The 26,843-nt window shown below is 40.4% G+C and overlaps 1 protein-coding gene across 2 annotated transcripts in view; it reads right to left on the bottom strand.

Moving 5' to 3' along the window:
* FAM120A (family with sequence similarity 120A) overlaps nt 1-26,843 on the bottom strand; it is a 106,746-nt gene that overhangs the window by 58,152 nt on the left and 21,751 nt on the right. The window contains exons 4-8 of one of the 2 annotated variants that reach the window (XM_042452894.1): nt 12,232-12,342; nt 8,292-8,420; nt 7,901-7,997; nt 6,050-6,147; nt 5,633-5,916 (exon numbers count right to left, since the gene is read on the bottom strand). In XM_042452894.1, coding sequence (XP_042308828.1) covers nt 5,633-5,916; nt 6,050-6,147; nt 7,901-7,997; nt 8,292-8,420; nt 12,232-12,342 — 719 coding nt within the window. The remainder of the gene's footprint in view (nt 1-5,632; nt 5,917-6,049; nt 6,148-7,900; nt 7,998-8,291; nt 8,421-12,231; nt 12,343-26,843) is intronic. The other variant, XM_042452895.1, reaches the window with a different exon arrangement.

Below are 26,843 nucleotides of genomic sequence, written 5' to 3'. Positions count from 1 at the left end.
AGAAAGGGTCTTGATACCTGGGTTAGGAGGTCAGGACAGAACTCGAGATGGAGAAATTCTCTCTGAGACAGATGAAAGGAGGAGAGAAAACCAAGGTTGCTTCGGCCACCATGGTGTGATGAGGATGATGTCGGAGCAGTCAACTCTAATTTTGGCTACAACTTTTGTGATGACTGGCAAGGGGGCAAAGGCATACACCATTTTTCCTGACCACTCAAACAGAAAGGCATCATTTCGGGAATCTGGCAGTCGAATTCAACAACAAATCTAAGCACAGTGGTTGTTGAGGTGGGTGGCAAAGAGGTCAACTGACGGTTCACTCCAAGCACAGAACAGGTTGAAAACTGTCTTAGGATGGAGGCACCAGTTGTGCCATGGATTTGAAGACCCACTGAGCTGGTCTGCTAGTTCGTACTCCTCCACCGGGAGATGGATGGCTTATAGGAGGATTTTCCTCTGGATGCACCTGTCCTAGATGCAAAGAGTGATTTCTAGGAGTGTCTAGGATCTTATCCCTTCTTGCTAAGATGGTCATCTGTTGGGGATGCTTTGATTTAGATTCCCTGCATGGCAGGGAGTTGGACTGGATGGCCCTTGCAGTCTCTTCCAACTCTACGATTCTATGATTCTATGTTTGTTAATACATGACCATGGTGTTGTCTGTCAACAAAAATACCACCTTCCCTTGAAGGGTCTAGAAGGACAAAGGGCTTTCTCGACAGCCAGCATCTCGAGAGCATTGATGTGGAAAGTTTTCTCTAGTTGGAACCACTTGCCTCCGACTGTGTGGGTGCCCCAACTATCCATGGAGGCATTGGTTGTCAGGCTGATCTGAGGCTGAGGAGGCAGGAACAGCATGCTGGTGCAGACATTGTCAGGATCGAGCCACTCACCGAAGGGAGTGTGCCATGGGCCTCGGTACCGTGAGCCATTTAGTTGGAGAATCCTCCATGGGATCGAAGGCAGAGAGGAACTACCGTTGGAGGGGCTTGAGATGGAGACTTGCGCATGGGGTGACATAAGTTGTTGACACCATGTGTCCAAGGGCTATCTGGGCGGTATGTGCTCTGATTTGCCTGTGTGCTAGGCAGTACCGTATTGCTACTGAAAGTGCCCGATACCTGTCTGATGGCAGATATGCAATGGTCCGGTCTGAATCGAGGATAGTCCCAATGAACTTGTTTTGATGGGATCAGGTAAGATTTTTCCAGGTTGATGAGCAGACTGAGGGAATTGAGGAGGGACAATGTAAAGTTTATATCCTTGTGAATCCCCTCTGGATAATGGGCAGCCAAGAGCCAGTCGTCCAGGTATGGTGAAGACCTCATGGTCACCCTATTGGTGAAGGTAGGCTGCAACAGGCGACATGCACTTGGTGAAGACTCTCGGTGCTATGGAGAGCCTGCAGGGAAGCACCCTGTACTGGAACATGTAGGAACCAACAGTGAAGGATAAGAATCTCCTATGATCTTTTCAGATTCCCATACGAAAATAAGCATCCTTCAGGTCAAGGGCTCCATTTCGAGGCTGCGCTGCTGGCATGTCATCGCTCCGTGCACTATCTGGATGGTGTTGTGCAGCTGCAGCACGCCCATGACGTGCTAGGGTTGTGAGGCGTGTGCACGCCCTGCCCCCGAGCAACCCTAGCACGTCATGGGCGTTCTGCAAAGGGCCCATCTGTACTGGGCCTGAGAGGCCCTGGGAGAATCCTAAGGAGTCTTAGGTAAGGGCTTTTTGGTATGTGAGGAGCGCTGAGATGGAAGGGCTGGAGTAAATGGAGTCAAGGCTCTAAAGAACTGAGCTTGAACTGTAAACCAAGAGGCCAGATGTGGAGAAGCTGATCTCTTACAGTCAAGATGGCGACAAAGCTGAGTAGGTTCAAATGGCAACAGTTAACAGCCCGTGTCCTAGTTGTAGACTAGATCAGGGCAGTGTTGGGACAAGAGGGCATCAAGATCCTCCTGGACAGCGTCGTTGGCCCCTGCCCTGAAGATAGCTCGCTCCCAACGAGAAAGGGATTCAAGTGCTCAATCCCGAGCATGCTTGGTATCAAGAAAGGAGCTCTGGTAGGAGGTCAAGGTAGGTAAATCAGGGTCTTGGATTTCCCCTTCAGATTCACTGTCAAGGTCGACATGCATAACCTGAGAAGTCCCAGCAGAGGTGGCAGTGTGACAAACTGACTTACAAACCAGCCAATCAGAAGCCAGAGATCCACTAGCCAATCAGGTGCTGGCTGAGGAGTTTAAAGATTCCGCTTGGCAGTTGGGTTGAGTCAGTTAGGGTTTGGAATCCTGAGGGATGAAGCTGGAGTTCAGTGGGGGAGATAGTTAGGATTAGAGACTGAGGGAACAGTATTCTGATAATAGACCAAGGAAGGGTCTGTTAGGTCCAGAGAGGGACAGTATTAGTTCTGGAGAGTCTAGAGATGAGAGACTCAGTGTAGCCAGACTCAGAAAGAGGGGTTTGGGTTACATAATTTCTTGAGTGTTAGTATAGCCTGTGCGGCTGAGTTATTATTAGAAAGATAAAACCAGACTTGTATATATGTAACAAAAGAAGACATAATAACAACTTTGTCAAAGTTACCTTTGCCTATTCTGTGTTAAAATAAACTTTTATTCTTGTTTAACTATCCACTTGGCCTGTGATTTAACATCCATCCACACTACTGACCTTTAAAAACCCACAGGGGTATTGGGTCACAAAGAAGGAAAGAATTGTGAGGTGGTGGGAAAACGTTACAGGCAGGTGTACAAGGAGCCGGTAAGATCTCTTCAGCTTGCCGATGGAGATTTAGTTTTATTCAAGCCTCTGGATGACCAAACTTCTCCTGAGAAGAAGAGATGCGGGCTTTCGTTGAAGCTGAGTGTTCAGAAGGCTTGTCCCACTTAGAAGGAGAATCCACATTGTCAGAGTGTTTCCGTTTTTATGGTCTTTTTAGAACGGGAATCTTCGGAAGGATGGTCCTTATCAGACCTGGTAGTTTTCTTGTCCTTAGAAGATTTCTCCTTATGTTTATCCTTAACTTTCTCTTTCTCAGGGCTCAACAGCTGGGATGGGTGGGGTGGAAGTACTCTCCAGCGCCGGAGCGGAAGAGGGCCTTAAGGTTTGCTGGTACAAAGCAACCCTAAGTCTCAAGTCCCAATTTTGGGGGGCTTGTGGAGTCATGGCCTTGCAATGGGCACAAGACTGAACATTGTGGCCCTCCCCCAAACACAGAAGACAGGAGTTGTGTAGATCTCGGCCAGGGATTTTCCCTCCGCATGTATTACAGAACTTAAAAGAAGCGAACCACATGGCTATTTTCAACCAGAGTTGAATTTCCAAGGAGGAGGCAAATTCGAAGTCAAAAAGACAGTCCAAAACCGATTGATCAGCAAACAGAGCCCGTAGTCATAATCCAATAGAGTAGTCAAATCCAAAACTCATTATCTTTAGGCAACAAGCGATTCCACAAGCAAAGTTCCTTCTAAGCTGCTAACACGGCAGACGAAAGGAGCTGGAAGAAGAACTGGATCGCTAGGGGCTATATAAGGCTGGACGCAGCTACCACCAAGACATTGCAAATAAGAGTTTTGCCCACTGATTCCAGAAGTTTCCAACCTTTGCTGTGTGGGCACAGAATAACCCATTTGTGTGATTCACAGAGATCACAAAGAAGAAGAGTCATCTCCAAACAACCATGGGAGCTGCCACCGAGAAGGCTCTCTCTCATGTCTTCACCAGGAGGACCTATGATCTTGATGAAACCGAGAGAAAGCCTTCTGCAGATCTTAGGGCTCTTGAAGGTTCATATGGGGAGATACAGTCTCTCAAATAGTCTGGACCCAGGCTGTGTAGGGCTTTATAGATCATGACCAGCACTTAGAACTGTGCCCAGAAATGAACGGCTAGCCTGTGGAGCTGTTTTAACAAGGGAGTTATATGCTCCCTATAACTGGCCTAGTCAGCATTCTGGCTGCAGCATTTTGAACCTGCTGAAGTTTCCGGACAGTTTCCAAAGGCAGTCCCATGTAGAGTGCATTGCAGTAGTCCAAACGGGATGTAATCAAGGCATGTGTTACTGCAGCCAGATCTGATGTCCCAAGGAATGGGTGCAGTTGGCACACAAGTTTAAGTTGTGCAAATGCACTCCTGAGACCTGGGCATCCAGGCTCAAAGTGGAATCCAGGAGCACACCCAAGCTGCGAGCCTGAGATTTCAGGGGGAGTATAACCTCATCCAGCACAGGCAAAGCCCCAATTCCCTAACCTGCCTTAAGGCTGACCAGGATTGTTTGGATAAAGCTTCAGTTTGTTTGTCCTCACCCAGTCCATTACTGACAGCAGACACTGGTTCAGTACAGAGACAGCTTCCTTGGAATCAGATGGAAAGGAGAGATAGAGTTGGGTGTCATACTTGTGACACCTCACTCCAAAACCCCAGATGACCTCTCCCAGCTGTTTCATGTATATGCAGGAAAACATGGGGGACAGAACAGAACCCTGAGGTCCCCCAGCACCACCTTCGGAGTCTGTCCCTCCAAGAAGGACTGGAACCACTGCACAATAGTGACTCCAAGTCCCATCCCAGAAAGGTGGCCCAAAGGATGCCATGGTCATTGGTATCGAATACCAGTGAGAGATCCAGCAGGACCAACAGGGACACATTCCCCCTGTCCAGCGATGCAGCAGGACCAACAAAGACACACTCCGCCAAATCTTCCAAAGCTGTCTCTGTCCCGTAGCCAGGTCTGAAGCCAGACACATGCATACGTTTGATCCCACCCTGTCTTACATCACCACAACTATTACAGCATCAACAACCTCTCTGTGTTGAATGAATTTAGTTATGAACTGATAAAAGCATGCTAGAACCATCTGAAAAATATATCCCTTATTACTCCTGTTAAACTAAAGCTTTTGACAAAGTCACTGTGTTCAAATACAAGAACCTTTCGGAGCAAGAATGGGAAACCTGCAACCCTCCAGATATTGTGGGACTTCAACTCCTAGCCAATGGTGATAAATGTTGGGAGTTGCAGATAGTAACATCTGGAGAGACACTAGAATAAATATTTCAGGAACAGGAACTACTATATTGCAGGTTAAGGAATAAAATCAGGAATAAAATTAAAAATAGGTAATAAAATCTTTATGCAGAAGCAAATAGTAAGACTGACTGCATATTGCTTATGTCAGGTTTCAGCATCTCTTCCCCCTCAGTACTTGTGGGGGAAGGGGAATGTATCAGACTGCTTAAGATGAATATAAATCTCTCTTGTTAATCTAACTAGTGGCAGTGTGCGACAATTCGTTCATGTACAGAAAACACTATTGTCTCCAAACATTCAGTTTGGGGTGAGCTTTGAGAGAAAAGAAGGAATCCTTGATACTTGAGCAGCAGGACCTTCAAGGGATGGAAATTCTGCTCATGCAATTTAAGAATTCCCTCTTTCTTCTTTAGCACCTTACACCAGAGCCTATCCCTTTTAGCAGACATGTCACATTCCTGGGGAGGCCTTTTCAGGAGAGCGGATGGGAAACATGGTGGTCCCTTTCACATACCTTTCTGACTTTTCTTTAGATGAGTGAATTCAAAACCAACCATGGTGATATCACCAAATCCTTATAAAATCATGTGTGGTACTTACTTTGCAGCACCCCCACTGCCTTCGTCATTATCTGAGGAAGATGATGTTGATGAGGCAGGAAAATAGGTTGAATCCACGTGATTTGGGCTCCCACTCTGAGCTGGGTTTATTGGAGAAGATCGTTCATATAATGGTGTATGTTTTCCTTCATGAGGAATGTTGCTGTAATTGTTCTGCTCAGAAAGACTTTTTCCTCCAGTGTCCAAGGTGATGGCTGGTTCAGAAAGGCTATAGGGGTATGGACCCTGACCTTGGGAGTTACCTTGATTAGAGATATGCTGGGCCTAAAGAAATAATATTTTAGAAATTAGTCTCGACTTTGCCTAAATCTGTGCTTACTACATGTGGGTCTAACAAACAGTAGAACAGGTGGGAGGGGGGTGAGGGCAGCAAAAAGAAAGAAGAGAGTATACTTGCCACATGTTTTCCTTGCAGAGGGGGCTGTGGAATGTTAAGCATCTGAGGAGAGACATACGGTGGCACCATACCCGGCATTCCAAATTGATTGGGTCTGGCTAAAAATGGAAGAGGTATATTTTTAAAATTATATTGACCATAAACTTGCTTTATACATAGTCTGGCAAAAAATGTTTTGCTTTTTTTTACTTCTTTACCTGAGGTTTTTTTTTAAAAAATCACATTAAAAATGCATGCCTGATGGTAGGCTTCCGTTGTTTTGTTTTTTTAAAGATGATCTCATTTCCTTTATTAGTCTATTCATTCTTGTTCTCCTTCAGCGTCCAGTGTCTGTGTCAGTTTTGTTTCATTTCTGCAATTCTCATAAGATGTACTCTTCACTTTCTTCCTGTTTACTTTTTTCTTTCCAATCTCTCTCTCTCTCTTTCTCTCTCTCTCAGTTCTGTATGCATTACAGTCACTCCCACCATTTTAATCTCCATTGTTTACTTTCTATTTCTGGATAGCACAGGAAGTGCAGTAGTCAGGTCCAGCTTCCAGTTCTGAAGTGCAATCTGCTTTTAACGCTCCCAATTCAATGTGAAACCCCAGAAGAGTTGTGGAAACAACAAATCTTGGGAATCTACACTCTTTAATCAGGATACTTTCTTAGCAGTATTATTTGAAATAGTCAGTAGACTATAATAATTCAATAGACTGATCAGATCTGATCTGGCCATAAAAAATAAAATTAAATACAACATTCATCTTTGCGATTGGTAACACATGGTTCAAAAAGCAGGGCTTAAAATTCTTAAAAGGAAGAGTCAAGCACATGGAAATAGTCTTATTTTATAAAATGCATCCAAGATCAAACAGTACTTCATTGCCCTTGATAGCTCTGCTTTCAATTAGCCAGTGAAGACTGGCTCATTAGTATTTATTCAGAAAAAAAACCCAGAGAAGTTAATCGGTGCTACAAATCAGATCTGTGCTCTTTGACAAAGTAGTTTATCTCAGAATAAGCAGACTATTGTAGAATAAGCTATACTTCTCAGCACCTACCATCATCTGTGAATAAGTCTCAGTTACTGTGATTTCCATTGCAAACTGAAGTAGTAAATACTTCAGTACAAACAAAACTCACAAATGGGGATCTAACATTTACCCAGATGGTGTTTTGCCCCAGTTTCGAGAATTTTCTATGTTTATAACCTTGATATAATATTGCCAATGCAATCTTACCTTCAATAAAAACTCCAGTTTTAGATTTCCATATGGTTATATGTGTGGACTGGAACAGCTGCTTTGTCATAACAACAAAACACTGTTCTATTTGTATATAGAGAGAAACAGACCAAGTCCTTGGATTGGGGGGGGGGGTATCATCCAGGACTGTAAACTTAGCTGGATGCTCTGGCATAAAATGAAGCCCCTTGTAGGGAGACAAAACACTCATTGTCTCACACATGCAAGCAAAAACACTTTAATTCATGCATATAAACTACTTCATACATATACATATCCATTTATTAGCAACACCTTGGCTCCTATTTATGCAGATGAACAGAAAGAAGGAGGATTTGTTTCATCCAGGAATCCTTTTTGAATCATTAGACTGCACATAAATGGGTAGAGACACATCATTACAAATCTGTATCAAGCATTCACACACATTTAAATGAACAATAGAAGGGGTTAGCTCAGGTCCATACAGGAACAACCCCGTACCTGGTATGATCTGTATTCAAAATGTCATTGAGTGTCAATATAGTACAGTTTCCCCAACATCTCCTATTTCCTCCAATTGTGAAGGTCATCTCCCATCTTTAACAGAAGCCACAATATTATAGTCATAACTTCAAGACTCACCTAGGTAGTGTGGTGGATGAAATGGCATAGGCTTATTAGTTGCTGAATAATAAGCAACTGCTCTCTTGAATCGTTTAACTTTGTCATCTGTTCTAGACTAAAAGAAAATTTACATTTTTTATTACATACACACATGAATAACTACAAGCAATCTTCACAGCCTAAGAAACCCAAGTATTTTGATTGTAAGGAACACTAGTATATACACCCCAGGGACATCTGTAACCCTCTAATACATTTATTGAGGGGAAAGCTACACTAATTTATGAACGCATATGACCACACAGATGGACATACACACATTGTCTGTCATATATCTGTCAATTTACTATTTGGCAGTAGCACAACATGCTTTAACAAGAAGCATAAAGTCACACTTTTATTCTTTTACCTGTGAGTACTGAAAAACGTCTTTAGCTATGGCATCCAAATCAGAAGTGTCCTGAATATTGCGGACATAGTCAGCTACAGCTTTGATCACTACATCACAGGGTGGTAAAACTAACTGGTGTGCTCGTACCTAGAAACACAAACACAAGTTAATATCCTCCAGCCTCTATCAGCTCCTTACAATAGCTCTACTGTTCTAAGTAACTGGCTTGAATTAAATTCCACTTTATAATAAGATATAAGCAATTCTATTAATACAAGCAGAATTTACTAGCTTGAGTGTCTGACATATTCACCAACACCTGGGGATACTTTACAAGAATAAAGGCTCTCAACAAGAATGAAAAAGAAGGTAAATATGAACTATTAATATTCTTCTGATTCAGCAAGAGAGAAGCCTACTGCTATGCATGCAGCAGTTATTTTAGTAATTAAACGGCAGCCACTGAAGCATTTCAGTTAGGGATACACGTGAGCATAATCAAATGAAAGCCAGGTTTTTTTTAAAAAACTATGATAACAAGCAGGGAGAAGAAACATCCAGATGTATCATGAAAGGGAAATATGGGGAGAGCAATTTAGGAAGTCGCAAAGTGGATAAATATCAGTGGTCTGACTTGAACAGGTCCACTGAATAAATGGGATTTACCTATTTGTTGACTCATAATTCATTTGATTTACTCAATGGGTCTACTCTGCTGGGATTAACAAACAGAACTCAAACCAATTATTTTAAACATTTTCACTATATTATTGTTGTTGTTGTTGTGCCTTCAAGTCATTTCTGACTTATGACCCTTGAGGTGACTCTATCACAGGGTATTCTGGAGATGACAGTGTGTGACGCACCTAGCATCTTGCTAATTCTTTAAAATGAAAGCTGAACACAAAGCAACCCATTAAAAGTCTTTTTTGTTACTTAGAACTGAATTAAAGCCTACTAGCAATCATATGTTAAAGGATATTATTCTAGGCTTTTGGGGAAAACGTATTCCCTAACATGTATTTTATGATAGACATTCTGGCCTTCTTGGTAGCAGACCCAAAGCACAGCCAGTCAGCATTGATGCTAGAATCCAGGATACATCATCCACCATTTTATCTATAAATGCTCCCCAACCCACATGAGTGAACTTATGCCCCTGTTTATATAGGGCAACTATCTGAATTCTTCAGTGCATTCTTTTTCAAAATTATGAATCTTAACAACTCTCCCAACAAAACAGAATGAGTGTTCTATTTTCATCACATATAAATAATATTTATATAATATTCATATATAAATGCAACTTTACCCATTACAGACCAAACATACATCTGGAAAGTTCTGAACACTACAGCTTGATCCAGGGCATGTTTAGTCAGAAGCCAAGGTCTCACTTTGTTCATTGAGACATGCTTGCAAGTAACTGTGTATAAAGATTTTAGCTGAATGCAAATAATATTTCTTTACATCCCTAAATGTGTACAAACCAGATCCAAACAGATCTAATTCTACAGGTTATTTGGGCAACAAGGTTAAGGATTTTATAGTGTGCTTTAGACTGCACAGCTCTTATTTAGTTGCAAATGAATATTTGTAACTGTTGTAATATTAGATAGTATGCACATTTGTCCAGGAAACACATCAATTTCACAATAAGAAACTTTAATTTAAATCAATCAGTTCTAGGGCTGTGTTATGTTAAGGTAACGTGATTCATGATTTTAACCTAACTCCCAGGTTTACTGGAAAACACCTTAAACAACTCTCAACTTATCATCAAAAGGAACATCCATGGAAATGAAGTTTAAGTGGTGACAACCTGTCTTCAAGAACAGAACAGAAATTCTCTGCCAGTCCATCAGTCAACACACTAAGTACATTACTATATAAAGGGGACAAACACAAAACCTTTTGGAACTTTCACCATGATCACATTTGAGGTTCTCTTTCAATGGCCCCAAACAGAATGGAGAAAGTGTATTTTCAGTATTAGCACATAACAGGGAGTCTTGCTTGAGATATATCTTGTAACTGTCATTTTTTTTAAAAAAAATCTTTTAAAAATAGCCTTGGATTTCTATTCCATTTCTGTTGTACCCTTCATTGTATTTTTATAGCATTTCTCTGATATCACTTCTGTTGTTTTAAATGTCTTGGAAAAAATTATGGACAATATATACAGTTATTAAGAAAGAACAAAACACTTTCAAGATTTCAAAAGTGTGGGTTTGTCTTCTGTCACCCATTCCACATACATTTTCTTGGAAGTATTTGACTGCTTTCAATGAAGACTTTCTTAACAAGCATACTGAACGTCAGACTGTAACTTAAATCTCTCTTTACAGATTTTGTCTCTCTGATCAAGTTCTAGAAATGTACTTGGCATTGCTTGGGCTGATGCCTATGATTTTGTTTATAATTTGAAGAAAACATTTTTATTTTACTTTTTTGGTCATCTCTAGAATCCTGACATTAAGTTATGTGAAAAATGGATTAAAACCATCATTTCTTTTTTTAAAAAAAACCCTAAAGTTTGCTGATCACATGAAAGCTTGAAGTATAATGTTTAGGAGTTCAACTAAAGTGTAAATAGCAGGTTTGGGCAATACTGGTCATAAATGTGCATACTAGAACAAAATAATTTAGAAATCTGAACTAAGTACACAAAACATTTGATTTTGAGGGTGCAAAATCTTACTAGTCCTAATTTTGTTCCCAGTACTGTAGATAATCCATTAAGTCTGGTGACTGTGATTATCAGCTGCACAGCACAATATAGATAATATATTTCAGTCCTGACAACTATTTAAAATGTAGTTGTCTAACGTGTATTCTAGAGGAAATATTCAGACATGGAAGACTGGGAGCCAAAATTCTGGCCAGCATAATTACTAGAAAATTAATTACATTCAGTTAAATCACAGTTGGGAATCAGACATCCTGCAAGAAAGTGCTGGACTGCAACTCCCAGAAGTTGCTGACTAGAGCTGCTATGGCATGCAGGCCAACAACCTCTGAAGGGCCACATGATACCCATCCTGATTTAAACTTTAAGTCATTTTATATTCCAGGGGCACAGAACCAAGCATCAGTACGATATACAGTCAGCCCTCCACATCTGTGGTTTTGCAGCTTTGAATAATATATTCCCTTTAAGTACTCCAGCACAACTCTATCTCAGGTTGACCATAAAGGCACGCTGAAGAATTTATGAGATTCCTAGAGAAAACACTTCTCTACAGGTCATCCAGTGTAATTCTAAGGCCAGCTTCTGGTGGATGTTGACCACAGAGTTGCATTGGAGGCCCTAGATCAGGGATAGGCAACCTGCGGCCCGGAGAGGCCTTGGGACCGGCCCCAGTGCGGTCCTGCCGCTGATTGCCGCCGGGGCCTTTGGTGTCTCGCGCAAGGGGCATGGTGCGGCAATTGTCTATAGAAGCCTCAGAAATATGCATTTATCTTAACATTTTTTTAAAAAATCAGCAAATCTTTTCGCGTGTCCTCCATTTTTTATTTAAAAAGTGCCCTCCATTTGAAAATTTTGTCCTACATTTGTCCCGGCTTATTTATTTATTTAATTTTTAAATTTATTTAATTATTTATTTTTTGGCTCCCCCCCCCACCCCGTTGTCTGAGGGACAGCAACCCGGGCCCCAGCTCAAAAGGGTTGCCTACCCCTGCCCTAGATTCTTAGAGAGGTGTTCTTTCAGTTTTTTTAAAAAAAAATAGTCGGAAGTTACTCTTCTAGAACATGGCCACATAGCCCGAAAAACCCATGAAAAAAAGTGGTTTTTTAATTTGCATTTCTTTTTCATTTTCATGGGGTTCTAACACCCCTAACCCCAGTGAATGTGTAGGGCCCACTGTACTACAATTGATTCATGGTACTTTTTAAAATCTCTGCTACTGGCTTAGTTTTATTCTGTAAAAGCCAGACCAAATGAAAACATCTTACAATGCTTCCGAAAGGTCCGCGAGCTTTACCAAGTCTCCAAGGGAAGAAAGTTCCGTAACTGGTTGAGCCGCCACCAAGAATGCCTCTTTCTGCATCCCTGTTATATGGATTCTGCACAGAGATGGTATAGTGAGGTGAGAGCTAAAGGTTAATTGAACAAATTCTTACATGACATGGGAAATGAGGCACTCTTCATGATGGACCCAAGGCATTTTGAAAGCTATGTTAGGCTTGCACTCTAACCTAGGAGTGGGAAATAAAGGAGCTAGTGTAGATGAGTGTACTAGAATAATGAGCTTCAAACAACATATGCCCATTATAGCAGGCTGTTAACTTCTGCAGTGTGCAGTGATTTCAGCAACAGGACTAAAGAGTCAAGAGCCATACTGAATAGATCACATGCTTTGCATGCCAAATGCCTAGGTTCAGTTTCTAGCACCTGTAGTAAGAAGAACTTAGGCAAAAGTGCTGGAAAGATGCCTTTCCAAGACTTTGCAAAGTTATTGTCAGGACCATATACTATAAGTGATTTGAAATAACATTCCGAATGTTAGAACCCAAACATTTAACATTCAGATATGGGAAGACTATTGTAGATTATTCCCATGGCTAAAATCTACATATAGGCATGATACTAGGACATTACTGGAATCTCAAAATAAAATTCTTCTACTGGGGGGCCATCATGCAAAAATAATATTGTGAGACAAAGCAACACAAGAGGCAACATCTTATTCACGTCAGACTAAACTGAGTCATCAGACTGTTTAAATAATTAATTCAGTGAGGCTATACAAGATTTCTAACAAATGTATACCAACTTTATTTTTGTTGTGCACCTTCAAGTCATTTCCAATCTATGGTGACACTAAGGCTACCCTATCATGGAATTTTCTGAGGATGGGAGTGTGTGGTTTGTGAGTATGAATTTCCATGGCTGTGTGGGGATTTGAACCCTGAGCTCCAGAGTCACAGTCCATCACTCAAACCACTACATTATGCTGTCTCCAACTAAGTCTCCTCTTTTTCATACAGTGATCCTAGATAGAAGCACCTGGAAAATCTTCATGATTGATAACTCTTGTGACCAATCTACATGCAATGTTAAATGGATTAAAGTAAGAAGGCCAAGGGACCAGAGTTTCCTGATTTCCTCCCAATATGGTTTGCCTTTACAGGCAAACTATGGCTAAACTTAATTTCAGACACTCCTGAACTGCCTTTCTGAACCCAGATTAGATCCATCACCTTTTTCTACCTGAATATCTATGACTGTTCCTCTCTGAGTTAGCATGATCAGTAATACATTTCGATGCTTTCACTCCTGTCCAGGCTTAGCAACAATATGTTCTGTGTATCAGATACCACATTTTTCAAAAATCCTGTAAGAGAATTGCACATGGTGGCTTTACTTTGATGTCAGGCCTATGTGCAGACTATGAGAATCTTGTGACATGGCTACTTCATTAAGAAGATGGCGACTGCACCTCATTCATATAATACAAGGACAGGAATAGCAGTGAAGAGGGATAACTACTTTCAGAACCATAAAAAATTACAAGGAATATTACTGATGTAACATCATAGCCAACCACCTTTTAGCAAATTGGTGGAGGGCACATGAGGGTGAGAAGTACAGAGGATATAAGCGTTCCAGTCCAAAATGTAAGCTATTAATGGGAAGACAGTAAAAAAAAACAACCAACCCTAAATAATGACCACCACTCAACTCAAATGATGTTGTAAAGAGATCTTGTAGCACCTCTGAGACTAACTAAACAAACAGCATGAACTTTCATAGACTTAAGTCTACTTCCTCAGATGCATTCAGATGTGATTGTAGTTTTACATACAATGGCTTGCAACACAAAATGGTGCCTACATTCTTTGCACCCTCACCACATCCATGTGGCTTAATGGAACAATGTTTAGATTTTTTTTAAGGGAATACCTTTTCTGTAGCATAATGGATAGCAGAAAAAGTCATTATGCAAGACAGTGTAAATAAGCATGCAAACAGTGTTTTCAGGTCTTACCTTTATTCAAAAGTTGAAGAGTTCTTTTTAAAAAAGATACCTAATATTAACCACATGGCAAGCACTTGTCTATGTGTAGGTATTTGCCTTCAGTCATCCACATGACACTTCTTTATGTGTATGCATTTGCCTTCAAGTTGCCTGTCAACCTATGGCGACCCAATGAATTTCATAGGGCCTTCTTAGACCAGGAACATTCAGAGATTGTTTTGCCAGTTGCCTCTTCTGAAATATAGCCTACAACCCCTGGTATTCCTTGGTTTCTCATCCATGTACTATTGAGTCATATTTGAATTGTAAGAGTTGAAAGGGACCTTGGAATGAAAGTTCTGCAATACCAGATGCACTGAACAGGGGGCTGGGCTGTTATCTCCAGGTCCCTTCCAATGGATATAATTCTATCAATGAGCACTCTCAATAGTTTACCATCTTGAGATCACACCTCCTTTCATAAAACCTTGATGAGAAAGCTATCCAATTTATTTCTGAATAGTTATCCACTGCACTCTCCTTTGGATACACTCAAATATCTCACCCCAAAACTACCCTTGGCACTACAGTATTTTTTTAACCTTTAAACATCACATCTTTAATTAATAAAACAGCTCCTAAAGGTCAAATTAAACAAATGAAAGACCCAGGCTAGTTGCACTCAACTGGTGAAAGAAATCTGTCTTGATACTTGACTTTTTCCACCTAGGTTTCTTGCAGCATCCTTTGTTTTGTGGCTGATTGCTCCAAATTTGATTGCTGTACCTTGAGAGATATGAATGCTCTGGTTTCCTCTTTTCTCATACAATGGGAAGAACTAGGGGGAGTGGTTCCCCTTTTTTCTGAAACTTTATTTTTTTGGGAATGGAAAACAACAACAAAACCCAAAATGGATTGTGGAATATTTTCTTTACAATGACAAATAAACTATTTACAACAAAGCAATCCTGTATTTATTTCACCCACATTGTTTCTGAAATCTGTGGATGCATCTACATTGTAGAAATAAAGCAGTTTGACTTTAATTGCCATGGCTCGATCCTGTGGAATCTTGGGATTTGCAGTTTGGTGAGGTATTCAGCCTGATCTATAAGAGAGCTCTGTGCCTCATCAAACTACAAATCCCAGGATTCCACAGGATAGAGTCACAGCAGTTAAAGTAGTGTCAAATTGTTTTATTTCTGCAGTGTGGATGCACCCTATAGATAGCAGCACCAAAGTGGAGGTCCATAGAACAGTCCTGACACGTGAGTCATGGTGAGTTTCCAGGAAAGAAACAGATGCATTCAAGGGCTATAAATGCTGCCCAGGTTCCTGGCATGATAGGAAAATAAAGGCAGTTCTCCACACATCAGATAGCTCAAGAAAAACTACTATACTGTATAATGTAAAATAATTGTAATTAATAGCCCAGGTTTCCTTTGCCCAGTTGCTTTTTTTATGGGAATGAGTGCTTTATGTCTGTTTGACACTGTGGAGGACTAGGGAGACAAAATAATTTTCTTTGATTTATTAATGTTTCTTCTAGCCTTACTGCTTGTCTATACTGACACAATCAAAGAGTGGAAGTTCCACTAAGTTCAGTTATTTCTTACAGTTCATCACACTGTAGATCCATTTGAAAGAAAATAAATAAAACCAAACTCATTTCTGAATAAATTGTATTTTTAATACATCAATTGTAATAATTTTATTCCAACCCAAGTTACAGACAACACATTTTGTGTTCCCAAAGGACCAATGTGGCTTTCCATCTGTAAGGAGTGCTAAAATGGCATTTTCTTCCAATTTCCTAAAACTTTTTAGGTTCTTTCGGAGAAAAAAAATTTCCTAGTTTAAAATATTTTCCATCATGCCATCAAAATTTCCAGAAACTTTACATCTCTAAATCTCTTCCACAGGAACATACATTCCCTATAATAATCAGTGTGATCTTTAATAGCTGTAGGGGGGAAAACCCTCCAATGAATGCCACCACTTAGCTACCAGGAGGCTTCTCTTGAAGTCAAAGGAGAGGGGGGGAATCAATTTCATTTATTTTGGTGTGTGGAGATAAAATACAAACAACCCTGAATTTCTAAATCTGCTGGAGAGACATGATTTCAAGGGTACCAGAAACAATAATTTTGAGAGAGAATTAGATAAAAATTTATGTGCGATTGGTGTAATCTCAAATAAATAAAAGCAACTAGCTTGTCATGTTGAGGTCAACTGCTTTCAAGTCAACTTTGACCCCAGCGACCCCCAAATCACCCTATCCTTAACTAGCCTGCTAAGCTCCTGCAGATTCATAGATGTGGTTTGATTAAGTCTTTCCATCAGGAATACAATCTTCCTCTTCTCCTGTTGCCCTCCTCTTTACCAAGCATTCTACAGTGCGCCCGCACCATATGCAGGCAGACTATATGTGACTTCCAGTGTGACAATAAAAGCAATGGCACACGCACTGCCACACCCCATTGTTTCCTATGAGGTGCAAGCATACGTGGATTTCCCCTTATGTGAGGGGATCCGGAACGGATCCCCTGCATAAGGGGAGAGCCCACTACAGCCTTTTCTAGTGAGTCCTTTCTTCTCATATGGTCAAAATATGACAACCTCAATTTAGTCATCTTTGCTTCCAGGCAGTTTGGGCCTGATCTGATCCAGGGCCCATCCATTGCTCTTTTTAACAGTCCACAGTGTTCTCAGAACTCCAGCACTTCTCAAATGAATTAAAAAATTTTCCTATCAGTTTTTTTCAATGTCCAGGTTTCACAACCATACATAGAAATGGGAATTACAATGCCATAGACAATTGTATTTTGCTTCCAGGCAGAGTTTGGGCCTGATTATGGTTGTATATTGTGTTTTCTTTGTTGTTACCCGCCTCAATCCTCAATTGGCAGAGGCGGGATATAAATAAATATTTATTATTATTATAATTGTATTTAGGAATATATCTTTACTTCAGGGTCTTGTCTAATTTCTTCATAGCTGCCCTTCCAAGTCGTAGTCTTCTTCTGATTTCTTAACTGCAATCTCTGCTTTGATTGATGATTGAGCCCAAGTATGGAAAATCTTGAACTATTTTAATATCTTCATCATTACTTTAAAATGACGTAGATCGTCTGTGGTCATAATTTTTGTTTTCTTAACGTTCAACTTTAAACCTGCCTTTGTGCTTTCTGCCGTTTCCTTCTTCAACAATCTTTTGACTGGATGGCCCTTGTGATCATTTCTTTTTTTCTGCTAGTATTAAGGTGTCATCTGCATATTTTTGATTGTTGATATTCCTTCGTCAAATTTTCATACCTCCCTCCTCTGAGTCCAGTTCTAATTTTTATATAATATTCTTTGCATATGAATCAAACAGCTAAGATGATAGAATACAGCCTTGCCTTGCCCCCTTTCCAATTGGAAACCATTTTGTTTCTCCATATTCTGTTCTGACAATAGCCTCTTTTCCTGAGTACAGATTATGTATCAGGACTATCAAATTTTATGGCACACCAATTTTTTTAAGAGTTATCCATAGTTTCTTGATCTATAAAATCAAATGCTTTGCTACAGTCTGTAAAGTATAAGCTGAACTTCTTTTGTTACTCCTTAATACATTCCACTATCCAACGTATACAGTGGTACCCCGGGATACGAATGCGCTGCCTTACGAAATTTCCGGGTTACGAAAAAAATCCATAGAAAAAAACTGTTCCGGGTTACGAAGGTTATTTCGGGTTACGAAAAAATTTTTGGTGCTTTTCGGCGCTTTTTCGCACGAAATCGCGGCTTTCGCTATTAGCGCCTATGGCTTTTTCGGCTTACGAAGCATTTCGGGTTACGAATGCGGCGGCGGAACGAATTAAATTCGTAACCCGGGGTACCACTGTATTTGCTATATGATTCCTCCTCCTTTCCTGAATCCCGCTTGGACATCTGGAAATTCTCATTCCATATATGGTAAAAGTATACCATTTCATGTATATACTTTAATCACCATATATACCTGACTATAAACTGACTTCATGTATAAACTGAGGGCAGGTTTTGGGACCAAAGGTATGGATTTTGATATAGATTATGACTTGTGGGTAAACTGAGGGCAAAACGTAGGGGAATGTAAAGGATGAAGCAAAGGAAAACGATGCCAAAGAACCTACAAAATTCTGCTCACCCCAAAGGCTGGATGGATGAGGAGGGAACTATAATAAATTGTAGCTGCACAATGTTTGGGAAGGTGACGAGGTGTGAGCAGGGCTAAGAAAATGCACATGTATCAGAAAGGATGAAAAGGTAAAGCAAAGACAATAATAACTACATTAGCCGTGAAGATAGCCTTTAACTTTAATGTGATAGCTTTGCCTTATGTTAACCCATGAAAGCTGACAAACATACACAAATGTCTTATTCAAATCCTTCAAAGCCTGATTTCTCTTGGTGCACTTTTGATGAGAAGCATCAAGGAGCTACCACCATCACCATTTTCCCACCCAGATATTTCAAAAAGCTCAGAAATGGTGTTGCCAAAGTGTGTAGAGGGAGTTGGTGCTTCTTTTAGGTGCTCCCAGGATAGACTAAGCTCTTGCCTTTCTTCACTAGAGAAAGGGATGGTTCGTTTTTTGATAAGAGTTAAAGTGCAGTACTTACAGTATATTGACCAGTGGATAAGTTGACCTTGGGTTTTTTGCATCATTTTATTTACCAAAATGTCTAACTTATACATGAGTATATACAGTATTCATTTAGTTCTCCCTCATGGTACTTAGCAAGACAACAATGCAAAAGAGCAGGGCTTTACTTCAGGAGCTATGGGCAGATTTTGCTTTCGCAAAAACCAAAGCTTTTCTAGTCTGGATCACGTGAAATAGGATTATGTGATGGCCAGAGTCACAGGGCTAGTCTTGTCTCCTGCACCACTGTCTACCACTTGTTGCCATGGACTTTTGCACCAAAGAAGCCAACAAACACATCATCAGCTGTCAGCAGGAAGTCTTCCAAAAAATTTGGAGCCCAATTCAAATAGGGCAGCTATTCATGTCCATGCCAATGTATGGGAGAGCCTAGCCCAATTTGCTGACACATGTAGGGGGCTCGGTTAACAAAACATCTGACAAAGAAGATCTTTTTTACCAACTCTTCTTATTCCCAACCAGCCCAATTTTCCTTCTCATCATCTCTCTAGAAGAATTTTAAAAGCAGAATTGACATGGGAGGATGGTGAAAGAGAAACATACTTTCAGTGTCAGGTTGCTGTAGCACACCTGCATCAAAAAATGAAATAAACCTTGAGCTGGGAAAGCATGGGATCCTACTGTAGCCCATCCTACTGTAGCTATGTGTGTCTCCCAACAACAGGCAAGGTTAAGTAGCAGCTGCCCCCGGGATCTTCTACTGAGCAAAACAAGGAAACGAAGAGATAAGCCTGCCCCATCAGCTACATCCAGCATATTTATATATAAAAAAGCATAAAAGTACAAGCTTGGCCACTCTGGATGCATTTTGGAAGAAGCTTTCAAGTGGTCTCTATAAGGTTCAAAATGTTTTTTGTTGACTTATGCATGGCTTACCTGACCTGGGTGTTTCCTTTCACATGTGCATATTGTTAGCATTAAATAAAGTTTGTTGAAGTATGTTGAATTTCTCGGCTTCTTTTGTGGTATGGAAAGTTATCCCTGTTCATTCTATGTTATTTCTGCCTGAGTTATCAAAAATTCTGTTAAAGAAGTAATGCCTAAAGCACACCAGTTTGCTAACTGAAGTGTACCTGTAATTAGAACTGACAATAAAGTTTGGAACTCACTCATGAAGCTCATATAGCTATCTCATTCTGGGTTTTTCATTACAATGTAATGTACATTAGTCCCTTCCTTTTCATGGACTTGGAGTCCATGGTCTCCCTCTTTGCAGGAGGGACAAGAGGGGAGGGATAAAATGGCGGTGTGCACCTGCGTGGGCACCGTTATTTTAATTGGGATTCGACTATTTGCGAGTCGCCATTTACACGGGGGGGATGGATCCCCACAAACTGGGAGGGGCTACTGTACAGTGTAAAAACTCTCTTTTTGGAAAATGCTTTTGGAACGTTTAATTGCTGATGGCTACTGTTTCATTTACTAAATGCCCTCTTGTTGTTTTCATTTCTGCAGCTCTTCATTTAGGTAGCATATTTTCATGGTACTTTATGTTATTGTTTGTTAGATGCTTTGAAGTCTTTCAGAGTTCAAATAATTTGAATAAAATCACAAGATCCCTTTTAAGTCTATTTAAAAACCAGAAGCCTCTCCAATCTCTTCTGCTGGAATCAGAGCTCACTTATATTTTAAAAAGTGTAAAATGAAATCATTAAACCTAATCTGATGAAACAAAGTAGCCACTGATATTTCAGTTATGTTCAAGCAACTTCTTTCTTTGCACTACAACTGCTAACATAGGCCTGTTACAGAAAGCCAAAATAAAGCTGCTTCGAGTCACAGTGGAGGTATGGTGTTTCAATGATGCATACGTCCTAAGAGTCCAGAAGTCGCACCAAAGCCACGCTCCAGCCCTAAGGACTGGAGTGTGGTTTTGGTGTGGTTTCTGGACTCTTAGGACGCATGCATCATTGAAACACCATGCCTCCACTGTGACTCGAAGCAGCTTTATTTTGGCTGTCTGTAACAGGCCATAGAATCATAGAGATGGAAGAGACCTCAAGGGTCATCCAGTCCAATCCCCTGCTATGCAGGAAAAAACAATCAAAGCACTCCTGACAGATGGCCATCCAGCCTCCAATGGAGACTCCACCACTCTCTGAGGGAGTGTCTTACCACCAGGAAGTTCCTCCTAATGTTTAGATGGAATCTCTTTTCCTGTAGTCTGAATCTGTTGCTCCATGTGCTAGTCCCTGGAGCAGAAGAAAATAAGCTTGCTCCATCCTCAATAAGACATCCCTTCCAATACTTAAACAGGGCTATCATATCATCTCTCAACTGTCTCTTCTCCAGGCTAAACATACTCAGCTCCCTAAGTTGAAAAATCATAGGGCATGGTTTCCAGGCTTTTCACTATTTTAGCCACCCCCCTCTGGACACATGGCCGCTTGTCAACGTTCTTTTTGAACTGTGATGTTCAGACCTCTACAAAGTATTTCAAGTAAGGCCTGACCAAACCAGAATAGAGTGGTGCTATTACTTCCTTTGATCTAGACTCTATACCTCTATTGATGCAGCCCAGATTCACGGTGCCCCTGCTATGTTTCTGTCCCTATAGGCTGCAGTGGGGCTCTTCACTGAGAACAGCAGCAGCAGCTCCAAGACATCTGATCTGTGCCGGACCCAGTGGCATCCCTAATGTTGGTGTTATACAGTGTGGGTGCCTGGTGGTGTAGGGTGGGGACCACCAGCCACCCAACTGCTCATCCAGGGCTGCCGGGGGGGTGCATCCGGCAGCTGAGCCACTGGGGAAAACTGGAGGGGATGCATGAACACTCTTCTTTTCCTGGTGCCAAAGCCCCAGGGAATGTGGGAGCGGCACACAGTGCATGTACTCATTCTTCTTCCCTGTTGCCTTGGCTCACTGGCCCAGACCACAAGGGTAGCAGGGAAGGAGAGAGGGGCAGCAGAGAAGGGTCCATATCCCCCACACACACACACAGCAGGAGGAGGGACCAACCAGGTGTCACCTGGCCTGTGTGATGTCACCCCATGTGATCTACACCCCCTCCCCCCAGTAATATCACTGGGTGGAACAGATAAGAGCTGAGGGAATTAACAAGATGGACCACCAGCCAGGATACAACACTGGTGACCCATCATATCATGGCTGTGCATTCAGAGCCTTAGACTACATTTCTTGAGTATAAGAGGCTCACTTTCAAATTTAGGTTAAGTGTATAGAAAGGAGGGAAAGATAACAATACAGTTTGCATGCAGATAGTCCTTATCACAGTCTCTGGCATCTCTGTTTAAAAGGATCAAGTAGAAAGAGAAGTGAAACATCCTGGAAAGCAATTGTCTGATGAAAAAGGCAATTCTTGACTAAGTAGGTCAACAGTCCATTCTGCACAAGGCAGCTTTGTGCAATTTTTAGTTTTCCTGTAAAGGCAAATTTGGGGAGCGGGCACTACTGGATAACTGAGAATTAAAAGTAGCATTGCAAAACAAAGGTTTTTATATTGCCTCATGACATAATTTGATGGAATGGGGAAGAAAGAACGGCAGAGAAGTATAACATCAAAACAGTAAATACTTCAGAAGGCTAACCCTGCTGGCTGTAACCCTGAATTTCAGACAGCAGCATAAATTTTGCATGCAAAAAGTCTCAACAACACTTTTGTCTAGAAAATCAGGAGATAAGACTAACTAAACAAAAAAAGTTTTTTAAACCATCTATATAATTCCAGTGGCTCCAGCATGATGATTGGGTGTGGGAGGTAAACATATCTGAAATCTAAGAACAAAAATATTACCTGAAAAGCAAAGGAACAGTAGAGCCCATTCAGAAAACTGGATGGCAGGGCAACCACTATTCACTCTGAAGAAAGGAATTCTCTGTAGAAAATAGCTCACTGTAAGACTGCATTTTAAACAGATTAGTGTGGATGTAAAACCGTTCAGCTACTATAACATGAAGGCAACAGCCAAAGGAGAAGGGTACCTCCTGGTAATAATTATAGTTGTTAACATTTTATATTTTATGATCATTAGAAGATTGCCTCATGTGGGATACAAAGATTCAAAGCCCTAAAAGTATTTAAGAGGCCCAAAAAGTTTATCGATTACACAGAATGCAAATTTAAAACCAGTGTTTTGAGTAGCATCTCACATTTTCCTTCCTATGCTGTATGCTGCCATCTAATGTTGTAAAGGCACACTTACTTGTTTTTAAAAGACACAGTACCTTTTCTCACTGTATCTGTGCTAGAATAATGTCATAATAGCTTTGTTATCAAGGGTTTGAGCCAAGAATATTACTGCATACTTTCAAGCTAGTATTTGTTGCCTTCTGGATATTGTTGGACTGCAGCTTCCATCATCCTTCACCACTCCATATGCTGGTTATAGCTGCTGAGCAATAGTCAGTATCTAGAGGGCCACAGACAGTCCTACTCTTATACTACAAGGTAACTGCAACAATTTCAGATATTACCTATGTGGAGTATTTTGATGGTTTGCATAGCTACTTAAATAAATAAAAGTTATCTCAGTTTGAAACACATTGTACATGAACATTTTTAAAATGATGTTGCTGTCTGGCTGTTTGGATCATGATTAATAAGATCATAGAGTCTCTGCAACAACCATAAAATTTTACTTCTGTAAACAGATTTAGGCCTATGCCTGTGCTCGTGTGTAGGGCTAAACTTAGGGCAAGGGCTTGAGGGCATGTGCTGAATGGAAACACTAACAGCATCTGATGCCAATGATAGCACCTCAACAACAATTTGAAGTCGGCCCTCCATCTCCACAGATTCTTTATCCACATAATCCACAACTATTCACGGCTTGAAATATTCTAAAAACATTCAAAAATATTCTAAATTCCAAAAAGCAAACCTTGATTTTGCTATTTTATAAATGGGATAACATCTTACTATGACACTATATATAATGGGACTTGAGATTTTGGTATCCATGGAGGGTCCTGAAACCAAACCCCAACAGATACCAAGGGAACAGTGTACTTCACTTATACAGCTTTCTTGTAGCTACCTATCATGGTTGGGCGGGGGGGGGGGGGGCGCATAAAAAAAAGAAATGAAAAGATAGCAATATTGTAAAATTTTGTTTAAAAAAGTGAGGAAGCACAGTAGAGGACTGGTCTAAGGAGTGAGGTTGTGTACTCCAACTACAAAGAATATTGGGAAAGGGAGAAGTATCTTATATCTAAGTGTGAATGGACTTGGACCTGAGTGACAGCTATGCTAAAATTGTATTTTTAAAAACTTTTTACTGTTTTAATTGGACTATTTTAATTGATTTTGAAAGTGTTGTTTTACTGTGTGTGTGCGCGCGTGTGCATGCACTGCCTTGGTTCCCAACTTGGGAGAAAGGTGGGACTAAAATAAAATAAAATAAAATATACCTTGCAAATCCTTTTACAGTACTGGCACTTAATTATATGTGAGATTAAACCAGGGTTCAGTTTTTCAAAAGTAAGAAATGTTGTTCTATGCTTATTAAAAGGCACTATTAACATATTCTGGCTGGCTACTAAACTCAGATACAATCTGTGACCTACTGAATCTCACCAAATGGAAGGCCATGCTCCAAAACCATTAATTACACTAAGAGGAAAAAATTCACCTGACTGTCAATCCTTCTTCAGAAAAGTGAGGTGAAAAATAATTTTAAAACAGTAATTACGCATTTATATCAAGTTTTACTACATTTATTGTCCACTTCTGCCTTCAAAGTAATGAGAAGAAGTCATGTAAGCTAAAGAGAAGAAATCAACCATTAAAATGTAATCATATGTCTAATCTTAGATTCAGAATACACAGAGCTTGGTTGTTTTTCTATCAGAAAAGAAACTGATTGTTGGAGGCCCTTCTAATTTTAATATGAAAGAGATGGCTATATTTTTGTCTATAACTGAATTTCAATGAAATACAACATCAAGACTAACTTCAGATGGACCGAATGGCAAATACTCTGGAAGTCTTCTTATTAATTAAATATTAAAGGCAGTTTAACCAATTCTGATCACATATTTCTTATAGAAATGAATGTCTGAATTTGTTATTATAGTTTCTGCAGCCATAACATATAAATGCTTTAACAAAGCAGTTAACTGCATCAGTTACAAAACACACTCAAATGGGTACTGAAGACTGTTTTTTTAACAAATCAATCTCGGTAGCACTATAAGTATGGAGGAGGAAGTGACATCACACCTGGAAAATGGAAGTTTGAAAGGAGAACTCTGCAATCCTGGAGAAGATTAATTTTTTTTACCCAGTAACTCGAACCGAGAAGTCCACAAAAGAAAGTAGCAGCAGCAGCAGATTAAGTGGCTGAAAAAGACAGGCAGTGAATAGTTTTATTCTATAACTACAAGAAGAAAAACCTCAAACACTTCTGATAGCACAACGAAGATGCCATGAAGTACATGAAAGACATACAGCTGAAGAGAAGATTATGTTACAGTGCACTATCCAAAAAGTAATGTGAGTGTGTGTGTAAAACAAAATAGTTACAGATTCCTTCAAAGAAAAATAAGTAAAACAAACAAGAACCAGTACAAATGTATAAGCTCACATAGACAGCGGCAGAATGAAAGTTAGTTTTAATAAAGTTACTATGCAAAACTGATCATTATGACATATAAATGAAAAAGGAAGGAGAGTGATAAATGACAACACAGGAGATTCAGCAACATGACAACATGGAAAGCAAAGCTAATTTTGAACCCCTTTTTGCAGATGAAAGCTAAGAGTGACTACTTCTACCAAGTTTCCAGACTGACTGTGACTTTTTCCAAGATTTAAAATGAAAAAAATTCATACTTTTCAAAACTCTGTTTCAAAAGCTCTTTGCATCATTTTCCAGGCATGGCTATCTGTTAAGAATTTCTCAGATGAATACTTCATACAGACTGGTAGTACTGAACGGTTGTATCTTCACTCTGTAGAAGTGTTGAGTACAACAAGCAGTGCATACCCATCTAAAAGTTAATTTATCTCATTACATTTACATTTTAAAAGGTTCTTGCACACCCAAACATGCCACCTGCCCAAATGTCCACCCAGGGCTACTGGGGACTAGGTAGGCAGTTGGGCAAATGAGGAAGTAGGAAGGGATGGAAGAGGTGTGCTCTGTCCCTGCTCCTCTGATGCCTTGGCTATCTCACCCAACTGAGCCACGGCAACATAGGAACCAGGAGGGTCCGATTGGGTCTCCCCACTCCTTTGAGGTGTCACCTGTGACCCCTAGAGACACTACTGCTATACAATCATACAAGTGTTATATTTTGGCAAGGCAAGTCAGGCAACTCGTTCACCGATAACTCCCTTCTTGTTGTTGTATTCCGATTTATGGCGACCCTAAGGAAATTCTATCATAGGGTTTTCTTGGCAAGTTTCTTCAGAGGGGGGTTGCCACTGGCATCCTCTGAGGATGAGAGGGCGTGACTTGCCCATGGTCATCCAGTGAGTTTATATGGCTGAGCTGGAATTCAAACCCTGGTCTCCAGAGTCATAGTCCAACTCTCAAACTACTATACCATGCTGGCTCTCTCCAAATTCACTTAATTATCTATCTGTTAATGATTGCCTATTATGTTGCATCTCTTTTATTCAGAATTACACCTGTTCTAAGCAATAGAGATAATCAGAGCAATGAACAAACTTCATTACCCACTTTACTGAACTGTACCATTTCAAACTACAGGTGATGAACCTTCTGTACATACACAACTAGGATGCAAGAAAAGGTCATAGACAAGCATGTTTTTTTATCATACTATTTTGATATGTACGACACATTTGTTCCATATGGGGCACACAAAAAGGTGCAGTCTCCCATCTGCACTCTGAAATGGCAGAGTTTAGAAATCTGCATTTCTTCCCAGGTTGCAGATTCAATCCTGAGATTTGCAGTACTATCTGTAGGAGTCATTTTCCAGCAA

Source organism: Sceloporus undulatus, chromosome 2 (assembly GCF_019175285.1).
Source record: "Sceloporus undulatus isolate JIND9_A2432 ecotype Alabama chromosome 2, SceUnd_v1.1, whole genome shotgun sequence".
NCBI classification, from domain to species: Eukaryota; Metazoa; Chordata; class Lepidosauria; order Squamata; family Phrynosomatidae; genus Sceloporus; species Sceloporus undulatus.
This window is presented reverse-complemented; position numbering and strand designations above follow the sequence as displayed.